The sequence below is a fragment of the Tinamus guttatus genome, unplaced genomic scaffold (genome assembly GCF_059628265.1).
Source record: "Tinamus guttatus ecotype Peru unplaced genomic scaffold, ASM5962826v1 Tinamus_guttatus_pri_ptg000439l, whole genome shotgun sequence".
NCBI classification, from domain to species: Eukaryota; Metazoa; Chordata; class Aves; order Tinamiformes; family Tinamidae; genus Tinamus; species Tinamus guttatus.
Genome location: NW_028288973.1, coordinates 1326426 through 1341002, shown reverse-complemented (window position 1 = coordinate 1341002; position 14577 = coordinate 1326426). Strand labels below are relative to the sequence as shown.

The following is a 14577-nucleotide window of genomic DNA, read 5'->3' as shown; positions in this document are numbered from 1 at the left end:
ATGGGACAGCTATCTTTTCTGTAGCTGGGCTTAAGAGAAGAAGATTCATATGTCTATGGCAGTTAGCCAAATATATTCCATATAGTGCTGGAGTTCATCTTTGCTATGACTTTGGCGGGCACTATCACAGCATGTCTCCGCAGTTTTACTAGCATTGTGCGATTGCATCAGCTTGGGTGGGGGAACACCCTCCCATGTGATATTTCCAAATTGCCCTTGGGGACTCAGCAGAGAAAGGGCCCCGGATAACTGAATGCCATGCTCTGGTATTCACAGCGTGGGTTACTCACATACGAGACCACATGACTCTCTTCCTGGAAGAAAGGTCCGGTTATCACCAGATCTTATGTTGAGCACTTCCTGCAGCAGCTGTCACACATTCACGCCCAGTGTGGCTGCTAATGTAGTGCTAACAGCTTTCCAGTTTGAAAGGCTGTCAGCACTTTCACAAGGGTGAAAAATACTGAACCAGCTGGGTGGTTCCCAGGTACTTGCGGCAGGCTCATTTCCAACTCTGCTTCCTGGGGACCAAGCAGAAGGGAATGTGGTAAAGAAATTTCTGAGACATATTCACCAACATCCTCCTGCTCTTACAGCAGTTTCTGAGGGATTCACCCTTCTGAAACGTCTTTTATTTCCAGCCCGAAACCTGCTGCCCATGTAGCTAACATTTTTCCTCCTTCCTTATCACTAGATGCAGTGATATGAGTGCCAAATCACTTGTGGAGTGGTTCACCTTCCCTGAAACTGCAGTGTGAATCTAGGCTTCTGTTTGAGCTTTGGGCCTGACCCAAATTCTACTAAAGTAAGTGGGGGATTTTTCATTTGCTATGAAGGTCTTTGTATGGGTACAAGAGCTGACCTTTTTGGCCAAATGCTCTTTTTATGTACATCCCCTTTCTTTGCCTTTCCCTCAACCCCCATCTGGTCTCACACCTTGCTGACTGCCTTTGAATGGGAATAATTCCCTCTTTAAGGATGTTGATTCTCTTGGGAAAGGGAGGAGGAGGGAAGGCTAAAAGTCAATTTGTCCCAGCAAAGTTTTGCCTAGTCTCTATCCAGAAAAGAGCTGTTATTTGTTACTCCCATCCCTCCATATCCTGAAGGACAATAAACAACAAAATACTGTTGCTCCACTGACATTTATTTTATTAACACAGTATTTTTTTCTTATATTCATCTTAGCAGCAAGAATAATTGAGAAGCTTATGAAGATGTACGTAGGTACAGGAGAACTACTGGCATAATTAGGATCATCTGCCCATGTAAGACATCAGTTTTCCTATTGGGGAAGGGATTCAGTGTCTCTTTCGGAGATACATCTGAGAAGCTTTCTAAGGCACAGCAAATATCTGCACAAGCCCTGCTTACGTGGGAAATGGTGAGGTCTGCTTCACCTGCTGTTTCCTGGAGATGACAGAGCACTCCACGTGTTGAGGCAGGGGCAGGAACTGATGAGAAAAGGGTATAGCTTCCCCAGCCCTCTCAGCTGCAGGGAGGCCCACCTCCTTTGAGTTTCTTTTGAGGTTAATTTTCGATTTAATGGGTATTTGGGATTTGTAAAGACAATTAGCTGCATTAATGCAAGATCATGTAACTGTGGGACTGGGACAAAGAACTAATACTTGTATAGACAGAGGTCGGGAATAATTGCTTCTGGGTGAAACTCAAAATGAAAAAAATGGGGAATATGACAAAAATACTAAGTTTGATACCTTTCAACTTTTTTTTTTTCTCTCTAAAAACTCTTAGAATAAAGATCTTTAGTGCAAGATTGATATTTCTGCCATTTCTGATAAGTCAAGAAATATGGCAAAGAAATGGGACAGACAGTAAAGATGGTGAATGGAAGGATGGATAAAACCAGAACAGGGTGCCTTTTTTGCCTCACCACCTTCCTCCCATGGTGTTTTGCTATTTCTGACAACGCATCAGCTAGTGTAGAGGAAAAAGTAAAATCAGAGTAGTCATTGCTATCTCAATTTTTTTGAGAGTAGATTGAGGTTGTCTTTTCAGCAAAGGCGCTGATTTGTGAGTTACTTCTCTGGGCTCCTTCACCCTGCCTTTGCTGCTAATTAGGCAGTGTTTTCCCTTGAACAATGGAAGGAATGGGCAGCACCTTAGTGATGTTTTCCACTCATACAGGATGTGGGACGGACTATTATGCAGTCAGCTTATCGTAGTCAAATATTTTTCTGGCAGGGCAGAGAGGCTTTCGATTTCATGAAAAATATTGCAGCAAGATGGGAAATCGTGTGTATTCTTTCTACTGCCATCATCAGTTGAGCAGGGGATTTCCCCAGTATTTTTAACTCAAAAATGGGTATTTCTTTTGACACTGCACTCCTTAGACAGCTGATATACTTTTGGCTCTGAGCTGAAATAGGAGACCTGATTTTAGAGCTGGACCAAGTGGCTAAGAATGTAAACCTGGGGTAACCTGAAGTGGGGAAACCACTGAAAAAACACCCTTGATCAGTCAGAAGAGACCTTTCCAATTTGTTTTCAGCCACAGTGCTCATTGACTATCCCTTGTACAAAATCTTTCATCCACCTCCTTAGGCATTTCTCTTCCCTGGGCCACACAGAGTCAAGGGAAATGGAATATGTGGTAGCTCAGCCTGGAAGCTCAGTGCTGTTTTCACACTGAGATGCAGAGCATGGAAGTGCTGGCACAGCATTGGGAGATGACAGGAAGAAAAATGCAGTTTTAGGATGATACCTGAGCATGTGGGAAGGGATTTCTATGCCACTGGTTCCAATAATAGCAGAGAACAGACTTCGTCATGGAAGAGAGTCCTTGCTGTTCTATATTCCTAAGAATACAATTTCTGTGTCTTCATTAGCTATGTAGACACTGAACAATTTTAATGTCCCTTTATCATTTTTTGTGTGTTGTTTTATCTTTAGATTAGCCAGGTTTTCCATGGAAAAGGTCCTCTCATTTCCAGTCCTTTACTTCATTGTCATTTTACCTTGGGGACAAGTGCTACCCATGTATCAATCTATGAATGTACGTCTCTTCCATACGATCCATTTTCTGTTTTTGCACCGTTCTAGAATAACCCTTTCCTCCATCCCCATTAAAGGCCACATTCATGCTCTAAACAGACAAGTCATCCATCTTGTCCTCCCTCCAGGGAAGGCCTTTTCCACCTGTGGATTTTTCCAGGTAGATCTTAGACAGAGTGATAGCCATATTGACTTTGCAGGTCTCTCAAAGAAAGGTATGCACCAGTATTTGGGATTTGGCCGGGGAAGGCTGCTCTGCAGGGATCTTCAGTTTGGGTTTGCCCCAGAGATACAGGCTGAGGAAAAGAAGAGCTAATATATGCCTCTGGAGTGCCAGGATTGATCGAATGAATTGCATTCCCACTCCCCTCTGTGGTCTTACTAGTATTGCTGTCATGCAGGTCTGGTGAGTCAGGAAAGACTGTGTCTAGCTGGCACAAGGTCTTGGAGGGCTGTAAAGCTGTTTTGTCTGTAACTTCTTCATCCCGCTTCAGAGCTGGTGTTGGAGAGGTGCTTTCAGTTGATGGGAGAGTCTCAGAAATAGTCATGTCCTGCTGGACTTCACTCTCTGTCTCTTCCATATAGGAACCATTCTGGAAGCCCTGGGTTCCCTTGATGCAGTGGAGGAAGCTGTGGGACAACACAGGCACGTCCTCTGCCAGCATGCAGAGGTCAGGGGAAGAGAGAGCTTGATAAGACTCGTCGTCCTTGCTGGCACTATTCTTTTGGGAGAAAGGCTCATAGGTGAAGTAAACCTGACAGGGTTCAATCTCAAAGGAGTTGGGAAGGTGAAAGAAGAAGTAGCCTTGGTTGGTGAAGCAGCTGGACACAGAGTGCCCACTGGTTTCTAAGGGAGGATCAGAGGGCTGCATGCCCTTGGAAAGGAGAAACTGGGATTCATGATCTTTCTTCTGCATAACCTCAAGCACAGAGATTTCTGAAGTTGTGCTGCTCACATAGTAGGAAGATGTGGAGAATGGAGAGGAGAGCCATTTCTGTGGGAAAAAAACATAGGAAAGAGGCTATTACACCAAGACTATAATAGTGAAGAACTAACCGTCTTGCCTTTTGTACGCCCAAAGCAAATAAGTGGTGTTTTCTCTGGCCAAGCAAGAGCTGAGGAAAGGGCGTATTTCACATACATTACATCTCATTTCCAGTATTTTCAAAGGAAGTTCATCTTTCTGTCATTTGAAAAAAAAGAATGGATCCTGCAAGACTATGTTTTGGGATTCCTATGGGGAAAGGAGGGATGGAGGATTAAATTGAAAGGAAGAAAGAAAGATAAAAGGAAAAAATATGGAATAATAGATAAAAAGACAAGATTGTAAAGAAGAGCAATAGTGGAAACATGAAAAGCAGGGAATGGGTCTAGTGTAATCCGTTTTAAATAGGTGAGTTTTGGTAATATCCAACTTCATCAACTTTATGTCCAGTAAAACCATTTTTTCCATTTTCTTTGCCCCAGAAAACTCTGTGATCTATGTTCAACCTCTGCCCCCGAGTAGGCCAAGCTTTCTAAGGCATTGGATTTTGCATTTAGAGATTTTATTTTATTTTATTTTATTTTATTTTATTTTATTTTATTTTGAAGCCTTGCAGTCCTCTGGACCCTCTGCAATTTGTCTCCACCCTTAAAGCAAGATGCCCCTTAGGATTACCTCCCACATCTTGCATCTGACACTCCCTTTCTTACAGCATAGAATTGCAATTGTCTTTTTGCAGCTGCTCGTGCTGAATGAGAAATCAGAAGGCAGAAAGGGAGAGAAAAGGAAGGGAAAGAGGGTGGATGTACATGAAAATGCCTAAGTTCCTGATAAAGGCAGAGTGATGGCAATTGACAGTAGGAGCAAAAAGGAGCTGACTCGGCCAGAGATAAGGCTCAAAAGAAGAGAAGCAGGAAAATGGGGGAGCAGTTGGATAGTCAAAGGCAGGCAAGAAGGTGAGAAGCTGGGTGGTAGGGAATCTGAGAGACCAGGCTCCCTCCTGCAGGTCCCTTGTATTCTCTCAGGCTTTCCTGTCAGTAGAGGAGGGTGCTGAGGTTTGCATGGTTTGCCGTTTCTCAGTTCTGTAATTAGAGATGCATCAGCTGAGTGGCAAGTTTTAGAAGGTCCAAAAAAAAAAAAAAAAAAGAAAAATTAAAAAGAACAGAGAACTAGGCAGTTGGTACTGCAGGAATATGGCCAGTGTGTGTACATGTATGTGCGAGGACCTGCTATCTGCAGCAGGCATGTACAGCTGGACTCTCTCCCTTCCTTCCTTTCTCCCTTATAATCACCTAGATCCATCCCTGGCACCATACCTGAACATCACCTCCATGAACTGTGATGAGGTGGGGGAAGAACTTTTCAGGATCTGGGATGTGAATCTTCAGCATCTTCTTAAACCTTGAGAAGAGAGAAAGAGAAGGAGAAATGAAGTAGGACCTGAACCTCACCTCTGTGGAGTGAGTTGCAGCTCATGGGCACTACTATGGCATGTGAATGAGGTAAAAGAAGAACAAGTCCGAGGCAACTCTTTGCTCTTGAGTAGCTTGAAATGCAATAGATGTTGGTAAGATACTCAGAAAAGAGGCAGGTGAAATTGGTATTGGAAAATAATCTCCCCTCATCCTTTTTTTTTTTTTTTTTCTGGCGAAGTAGAGCCAATCATTTACAGCCTTATCCACTTCCACTGGTCGCTTTGGGCAACCCACCCTGCCAAGCTGGGCAGATCTTCTTCGTTTCAAAGATACAGGTGGTGGGGGCTCCCCTTTCTGCTATGCTTCCCCCACAGTGTGCTCAGAAGAGCACAGGACCTGAGCAGCACGTGTCAATGCCTGTTCTGTTAGCAACAGACCAGATACCAGACCATTTGAGCATGTTTTCGCGCCGGTCCAGCTGCTCCTGCTTTACTGGAGGCAGTGTTTTGTCACACAGGGGCAGCACAAAGTGATTTAATCTGTTTCCCTGTTACTCAGAGAGGGCAGCTGATCCTACCAACTGTTTATTGAAGCTTTACAGTAGGCTGCTCTCAGAAAACCTCTTGACCTCTGGAGGCAATGAGTGTACTCTCTGGAGCATAAAGTTCTTGCATATAAACTACCTTACCACCTACCAGGGCAGACGCTATTTTTATTCATGCATATCTAATCCTTCCGTGGTTATTACCTCAGCATTATCCTCCATCAAATCCTGTGTGTTAATTATAATCTGTGGAGAAAGAAGCCCTTGTATCTGCGTGCCATATAGCTAGCACTTTCTCACCTTTCTCATCCGCATTCAAAGTAAACCATAGTGACCAGAGACTTTCTCAGCACTCTATTTAATGCACTTCTTTCTTTCCTCACAGGGCAGCCATTAGAGATTCTGCTCCCTCCTTCCCTGAAAGCCTTTCTTCCTGCTTCCTAGCACTAACATTAGCACCTTGTTTCTCTGTCCCTGCACTGAGATGAGGAAATTACAACCTGAAACCATTTCGAATCCTGGTTTGCTGACAGGTCACTCTCTGTATTACTATTACATTGGGTAACCTTGTGAGACACATTCAGTTCTGACTAAGAGCAGTTTCTGAGCAGAAATTCTGGCAAAGGGATGAGGTCTTTAAAGTATTGTGTAGATGTTTACCAGTATGTGCTGAGGAAACATAGGGCAGTACAGGCCAAATGGAGAAAAAAAAATGTGCTCCTCACTCGGGGATGCTGGCTATAGACAAAATATAACTATCTTCTGCCTTAGCTCTGGCTAGAGAGTTTAAGTGAGAAGGCAGTACTACCTATGCTTCCTTGTTCCTTTCCCTGGGGAGAGTGCGCTCAGCCCAGTGGCCTATTTTTTATGAGACAATTTTGGTGCATCCCTCTGAAGCATCCCACTGAAGGGACATCGCTCTAACCAAAGGGCAATTGGCAGCTATTTTGAACGGAACAAGGTCATGTCACATGAGAGTGTCACAGTACGACAATACTACCAGCACCACATAATGTTAGGTTGTAATATATCTGCCTAGATTAACATTAACCTCAAAAGCCTGGGCTATAAGCCATATCTGGGAGTCCCTCTTTATCCTGAGTAATGCTGAGTAAAAATTGGATTTGTTTTTGAGGAGACTTGAAGGAAACAGGACAGGAACAGAGAGGAGCACGTGACTCCTATTTACCATTTCAGGGTCCTCAAGTTAACAAGGAGGGCAGTCCCGATGATCACAAGGATGCAAATACTCACAATAAGAACTAGTAGTACTGGGAAGGATGTTTCTGTAAGATGAGAGAAAAAGAGAGAGCTGCTGTGAAAATCTAGCCGGGATCCTGGAGCTGCCGTGGCTGTTCAGGCTGGTCAAAGTGAGCCTCTCAGTACTATAATACACCTCTAAGAACAAGCAAACAAACCCCACCACCAAGGAAAACAAAACAAAACAATACAATACAAAACTGAGATACAGGTCAAACAATGGATTCTGCTCTATCATCTAGGATGCCTTAGAGCTGAGATGGGTTTCAGTGTCCACTTGGCATAGTTTAATATACAGTTCCTTGTTGAACAACGTGAACTCCTTGTTCATAATAGCACTTCAGCTGGGGGTTACCGTAGATGAGGTGCCACAGTGTACGGGGTAGGCGTGTTCAACAACCTGCCCATTCTTTGCAAAGGAAATTAGGAAGTCCTAAATTCAGTCTCAGTGATGCTGGAGACATGGAAAGTAGCTACAGGCTGGTTGGGTAAGTAGAGTTGTGGGATTCATGAGTGTTCATGAGAGGGTAGGAAGGCCAAGGATGGAGACATTTCAGGATCATGGGGCTGGATTTGGAGAGGTGTGGGAGAGTTTAAGGAAACTAGAAAGATACAGCACTCCATCACAGGATCATTTAGATACTTGACTGGCAGGGTTAGGAGAAGGAGACTGAGTTCCCACATACGGACTGGCAGAACTTTTTAGGCCTATCTTGCATCAACTCAGACTTTTCTTAATGCATTTCTTTTACATGCATCTGCCTCAAGCACCTTTGCTAGATCTTGTTGTTCAGCTGCCAGGCTCCTCTGCCTGACACCTTATCTCCCTCCATCCCTAGCTTGGTTGGTAGCACTCCTCTGGAGTAGTTGTGAGCAAACAGTGAAAAACAGAAGAAGGATGAGACATTTTTAGAAAGTCCTTTCTTTGCCTGTCCTTGAGATGTTTCTAAGATCACTTTGTCTCTTCTGCCTCTGGTACCCTGGTTATCTTTGGGTCTTGGTTGCTATGGCAACTGGTTGAGGCTGTATCCTATTCATTGACATCACACACTGTCAAAATTTGATCGCCACAGCAACACAGTGCCCTTTCCAAACATAGCTCCTCTGTTTATACCAGTACTAAACACAAAGGGAGGGACTGGGCAGGGGCAGAGTGGGAGCAACATGAGGAGGAATAACCTCTAGCTACCTGTTTCCCAGAAAAGAAATACAGAGATAAGGGCCAATGACTAACTGCAGAGGCTTGCTCAAGGCAGTACATTTCAAGGCTGCAGCAGATGTCTTCCATGCTGTGCTCATTGTGATGATTGATACACATCTTGGAGGGGTATTTTTGGGAGGGGTGCATGCATGCAAATCCCATTCATTCTCCATGAGTCTTTGATTCTTAGGCTCAGATCTCCTTCTGCTTAGGAGTTTCACTGCATCATAATGATCAGTGGCTCCACTGAACTGTACCATTTTATCAATTTGGGCTTTTGTACATAGGTCACACGGCCACCTCAGGAAACGGCAGTCTACCCACTGCTACTGCATGTCACATGTTTGATCTTACTGCTCTAGGGATGAAGGCACTGATTTATGTCTTGTGGATTTTGCCCAGTCTCTGCAAGTTAGATGGACTGCTGCCACTTACTTTACCAGGGCCAGGTGGTAATTCCTCTCCTTAAATCCTATTAAGTTCAGTCTAACTGTAAGATTAGGAGAGAAAGATTGTTTCTAGTCTATATATACCTATTCAGTTAATACAATCCTCCCTTCCCATCTTCCGCCTGCTTCCTAGACTGCTTTGGCCCTTTATCCCTGTTTTCCTTCTCTGAGTCCCGTCACTTCCCCTCCAAGCCAGATTGTCTGATTCCGATCCTTACGGTCAGCATGTGCACTCCACAATATTGTCTCACTCCAGTCACTCCATACGCCTTTGCAGGTACTTGAGGCACTGGGTTTTGCGCGGACAGCTGCCTCATATTTCAGGTTAGGGGAGAGTTTCTCGAACATTACCCACATCTGGTCCTGCACAATGTTAAACGTCTTGGCTGCCTAGAAGAAGGTAAACATTTGAGCATCATTACCACGTTGCTGTGGCTCACAACCTGACAAATCCATCCTGATCAGGTACTTAGAAAGAATCCATCTTAGAGCCTTCCCCCGATCTTTGCTTGTTCATGCTGGAGGACAAGTCATCTTTGTTCTTTTCATCCCTTCCCAGGCCTGTCCTGAAGCTGTCTGGATTCCTCTTGTCACAGCAATAGATAAAACAGGATTCCCATCTGCCACCATGTCACCACGAACATTAGCAGCAGGTGACCCATCTAAAAGTGGGGGGTAATCCCCTATCTAGCTTCCATAAAATTGGTTCTCTCCTGAGAGTAGGGTTGTTCTGCCCAGCAGCCACTCCTGGTTGGCCTAAAGAAAGCCATATGGTGTCAGGCCTCAATCTCCTGCTTTGTACTCACCTCCCAGGGCTGACGAATGGTTCGGTATTGCACTTGATATTCCCGCTCACCATCTAAGTAGTGAGAGGAAATATTCATAGTCCATGTTAAATTGTAGGTGTCTTTAGTCTTCCTAATCAGTTGAAGATTTCCTGGAGGTCTCAGCTTGACTGGAAAGAGAGAGAGCAAGGATGATACCTCCATGCAGTCTGTTTATAACAGGGCTCCACTGGAAGACCTCAATGCAGCAGGATTGTGTCTTGGCTGTATTCAGAGACTCCAGCCACACACTGCTGAATGAAATGGTTTCCTCCTTTCTGTTCCTCCTTCTTCCTCACTGACACTGATGACAAAAGGCATGTTTTCTCTGGGCTACATTAAGGGCAGCTCCTCCTGCAAGCCTGAGAGTGTGGTCCCTGGAGACGCTCAGTTCCCCATAGTCAAGCATCTCATCGTGTAGGGGTGATTCATGAGGCAATTATATGGACAGGAATGGAGAATTGCTGGAGTGAATGTCTGCTTCCCAGCTGCTCTTTCAGAGAGCTACAGCCACAGCCACAAGAGATGTAGTTACACAGACTGACTAGGCTGATCCACCTACACACCTGACCCTAGCCATGCCTTCCCATGCTTCACCTTGCAGCAGCTCTACTGGACCTTTTCTTGAGCCAGGTAACCCCACGCATCTAGCAAAAGGAAAAATGGCCCAAGGGGTTATTTTTATGCTGTATTAGAGAATTCAATAATTTCATCAAAGGCTGTGACAGAAGCCAAAGCTGGCTCAGGGGAAGGTGAAAGCACATGTCTGGGAAGAGGAGCATGGTTAAAGCAGCAAAGTGTTCTCTCCTTTTTGCAGCATATATATTTTGGAGTGTCAGCTAAGCCAGAAATCCTGCAGCAAATGACATCTGCTATGAACACCAAGGATCTAGCTCTTCCCAGAAAAGCAGTCAATGTCCCATTCATAGGAGTGTCCCATTTCAATAGTTTCCCATTTATAATGGGTGGCACGACAGTGCAGATCAGAGGTGCAAGTGACAGGATGCAGTTTGGTCTATCTCTGCTAGCTGTTTCTTGGGACAAGGAAAAGAGGTAGGTCCAAAATCAGCTATGGATGTTGTACAGTTGTCACTGGGGAAAATAAATTCGGTATCACTTCATGGGGACCTCCAGAGACTACAGAACAAATGAGCACTTACTATTTGAAAGTGGATGGAAATTCTCCTTTTGCACAGGTGTAATTGTATTTTCTCCAATTTGGCAGCGTACAGCTATGGTTAGACTATCTGCAGTGGTGAAGCATTGAGTCTACAAGGGAAAAGGTAACCCAAGCCCATTAATAAGAAATCATATTTCTATGCATTGCCTGGATATAAGAAGTTTAGGAATCCTTGACAATAAATAAGGATGATTTTTTTTTCCTGAAAGACCTAAGCCTCAGAAGTGAATAGAAAAAAAAAAAAGATTTATACTTGATATGGATTGATTCTTTTTTTCTTTTTGGAAAACAGGGCACTAAATACTGCGATATCTTAGTTTGCTAGGATCATTACATACTGACTAGGCAGGAAGTAAAGTTATTTTGGAAAAATAGGTGATATGTTCTGTGAGGCAAAGTACTTTGACAACAATATTTTACTTTCATCAGTAAAATTAAGATAATATTAGGATTCAATATTAATCTTGAAGCTCAGTGAAGTTATAGTAATCTGATAGAACATGGTTCCACAGCTATACTAAAGGGTTATCCATATCACACAATAGTAAATATGCAACGTGTAAATTAGCTTGACTGGAAAGAAAAGTATTTGAAAGAGTGCTTCATGGATCTGTTTACCAAGCTCAACATTCATCTTCGTACATGAGGGGCTAATACGAGAAAGCTTGTCTATTGTTAGAACTGATTTTTTTTTTTCCTGAAAGCACAAAAGCTACATCAGTTTCTAGGTATGACTGAGGGAAGTACCTAAACAAATTACCAATTTAAATAAATAATAATAATAATAAGACTTATCTCACCATCGGCTCCACTGATAATTTGCCATTGCAGCTAGCATCTAATATGTGTAACCAGAAACTTCACAGTACTTCATGATCTGAATGATCTTTTCTTTCTTTCACCCACTTTATCACTAGCCAGAACATTTCAGATGGATTACTCACATTACTGTTTTTGCTGAAGGTCTTTATGCATCTCCTAAGTCCTGTTACATGTTCTGCCTTGGGTAATTCACAGTGCTCTTCGAATTTTTCAGGTAAAGAAAATGACCTGGGATTTAAGCAGGAGAAATCCGATGAGCTGAGGAGGACATTTTCTATTTAGTCAAATTTTATGGAACATAGAGACCTTTCAAAGTGTTTTGCACCCTGCCAAATTAGCAAAATCCTGCAATGGCAAACCTGCACCCTTCTTTCCTTCCCCATCACATCCTCCAGACATATCTTATCTCTGGAACGTGGAAAGTCATTGTACTCCAGCTATTACAAATCAAAGATGGCAAGAGTTTCCCAATCTTTGAGGCATCACAAAACCCTCTGGCTACCTCCTTTACTTCCTGTTCATAACAAAGGGCATGCAGAGCTTAAACACTCCTGCTGCCCACAGCTATGTCAGTGTGGCCTTGGGAGAAAGGTGTCTGTCTGATCGCTTCTAGGGTTTGCAGGTCTCCTTCGAACTATTGACAGCCCTGTAGTGTCTCATATACTGAGACATATTCTCTGAATCAGGTCCCATCTTGTACTCTGCCAGGGCTGTACCTCACACTTGGCAGTGCTATGCCATAGCCTCTCTTTTGCTCTGTGTTCCCTGACAAGTGTGGCTGAACCGCCCAAGGTGAGATACGGCACAGCAGGTGACAGAGTGGGAGAGCAGCAGGGGAGTTGCAGAAGAGGAAGTATCAGGCAGAGCTGGCTGCTCCAGCTGTTAGATCAGACCAAATTGGCATTTGCCAATGGTGGGAGGAGGAGAGCTTTGCCTATAACTTTCCTTGAAGAGTCAGCTGTAACCCAGCCCCTTAGGGTAGTAAGTCAAAGAGCTTTGAAGGGCAAAAGACCAGCTGGTCCTCTCAGTGAGTGGTTTGCTGCAGAGGAAGCAAAATAGACTGTGCACACATCTGGGGTGTCTTAGAGTCCTGGTCAACCTGGCACAGTTCCTAGCTCAGCCCCCATTCCAGATCCAACCCTTTCAATTCAATCCTGTGGAGCAATAGCAATGTTTTGGCATAATTCTATGAACCAGCCCTAGAGCGTATCTATTAGAAGATGCTACTATTGGAAGCCTGGAGAGACCTATTTACTGCCAAACCACACCGGGCCTCTTCTTTCTATGGGCACCCAGGGAAGTTCTACAGCAGACTGGTTCCTCTCGTGACTGAAAATGTTATTTTTGGAGATCACAGAGATCCGGTCAACCCTTATCGCAGTACTGACCACATGCCTATCCCTGTGATGGGCAATGTATGTCACAGGAAGGTATCATGAGCTGGAAGAGGTAAAAAGGCCAGGGAAGACTATAATAAGGTGAAGAACATTTGTCACTGAAAGTACAACATTCATGCTTTGTCCGGCCAATCCTTGCAAATAATTCCTGCATTACTTTATACCTTCCCTCTCCCCACCCCACTTTTTTCTCTGTTTATCTTTCTTTTAGGTTGCAAATGTCCTTCAGTCCAGGGAATAGAACTCTCTGGAAAATGAAGCATGGACAGAGCAATGAAGGTGGAATATGGACTGTGATGGACATCTGAGTAGCTTCATAAGATGAACACTGTGCAGAACCTGGCATCTCGATCAGCATAGGATTAGAGAGATTGAAACTTCAAAGGCAAAGCCCCTCATCCCTGTGAATCCACAACACCTGGTCTGGGGAGGGGGGGCCTAGATTTATATTAAGGAGACTTTCCAGGACAATTGTCATTCAAAGCATTAACTTTGCTCAGCCTTTCCAGTCACGTACCTGTCGCACAAAGCTAACTTTGATAAAATCTCCAGATGGCATGGTGCTTCTGCGAGGTCCCTGCCTGGGTTCCAAGTGCAAAATAATGTTGCCCGTGAGTCATACCAACAAGTTAGATTGGAGGTATCTGCCAGCGGAGAAGAGATGGACAGCAACATGGATGAATCAGCAATGCCTTTTGGCATAAACAGCCATCATAGACAATCCTAACTCCTCCCAAAATAAAGATGGATTCCTTTACTAGATAATTGGATAACCAAATTAAAAAAGCAGAGCCACTCACATCTCTACCTCCTCTGTGTCCTTGGAGCCTGATGCACTTGCAGGAGACTTTTATCACACCTCCTCTGCTCATATATTACAATGCAAGCATACATACTGTGCCATGCCACACATACATTCCCCTAACTGACACCCTTCCCTGTTAGTCCTACTGCCATGGGAGAAGAGAATCTCTTCTTACCTTGTGCAGAGTCAGATGCCAGCGAGAAGCTGAACAGACAGAGGTGGCACAGAAGCAGCAAAGAGAGCTTCATCTGTACGGGTGAGCCTGGGGAAGAGAGAAGACCCCCACCCCAACATAGTTTAGCAATGCATATTAAGAAGGTCTCATGTCAGAGGATGTCTTCTCAGTCCCAGAGAAAGGCTTAAAGCCGGAGTCACTCTTGCAGGCTTAGAAATTCATATTTCTTCTACTCCAGAGACTACACTTTTCTCTCGGTGCCTCATAGTTTTCCTGCCTTGGGTACTTTGCTCAGCAGTGAAACCATTCACAGTGCAAGGCACACAGGCTGTTTGCAGAGGTAATGCCTTCTGGAAATGCATGTGAGTGCATCACTGTGCATGTATTGTTTCAGGCTGCTTGCTGACTCAGGTAGAGAGTTGTTAAGCATTGCTTGCGTTTTAGAGAGCTGCTTTTTTTTTTTCTTTTTCCTAAGTCCTAGGGGTGAGATAACTTGGTGTTAGCTGA

At 44.1% G+C, this 14577-nt stretch overlaps 1 protein-coding gene across 2 annotated transcripts; it reads right to left on the bottom strand.

The window, feature by feature from the left end:
- Positions 1-2854: 2854 nt before the first annotated feature.
- On the bottom strand, positions 2855-14220 carry IL2RB (interleukin 2 receptor subunit beta). Of its 2 annotated transcripts, XM_088531849.1 has the most exons (10): positions 14071-14220; positions 13604-13734; positions 12126-12130; positions 11816-11921; positions 10852-10960; positions 9674-9822; positions 9078-9257; positions 7147-7241; positions 5315-5399; positions 2855-4007 (listed from the first exon to the last, which is right to left on the bottom strand). In XM_088531849.1, the coding sequence occupies exons 1-10, from the start codon at positions 14141-14143 to the stop codon at positions 3180-3182; spliced, it is 1761 nt and encodes a 586-aa protein (XP_088387975.1). In that variant the 5' UTR covers positions 14144-14220; the 3' UTR covers positions 2855-3179. The 2 variants fall into 2 exon arrangements, with proteins under 2 accessions (XP_088387975.1, XP_088387974.1); XM_088531848.1 differs by lacking the exon at positions 12126-12130 and having other exon boundaries at positions 7147-7243; positions 9086-9257; positions 11816-11892; positions 13582-13734.
- Between the last annotated feature and the right edge of the window lie 357 nt (positions 14221-14577).

Excerpts from the sequence above, each read along its gene's own strand:
- IL2RB (XM_088531849.1), bottom strand. The coding sequence starts at position 14,143 with ATGAAGCTCTCTTTGCTGCTTCTGTGCCACCTCTGTCTGTTCAGCTTC. Across the intron at positions 9,823-10,851 it reads TTTCCATCCACTTTCAAATA|TCAAGCTGAGACCTCCAGGA; the intron begins GTAAGTGCTCAT and ends CTCTCTTTCCAG. Across the intron at positions 7,242-9,077 it reads CACATGCTGACCGTAAGGAT|ACATCCTTCCCAGTACTACT; the intron begins CGGAATCAGACA and ends CATCTTACAGAA.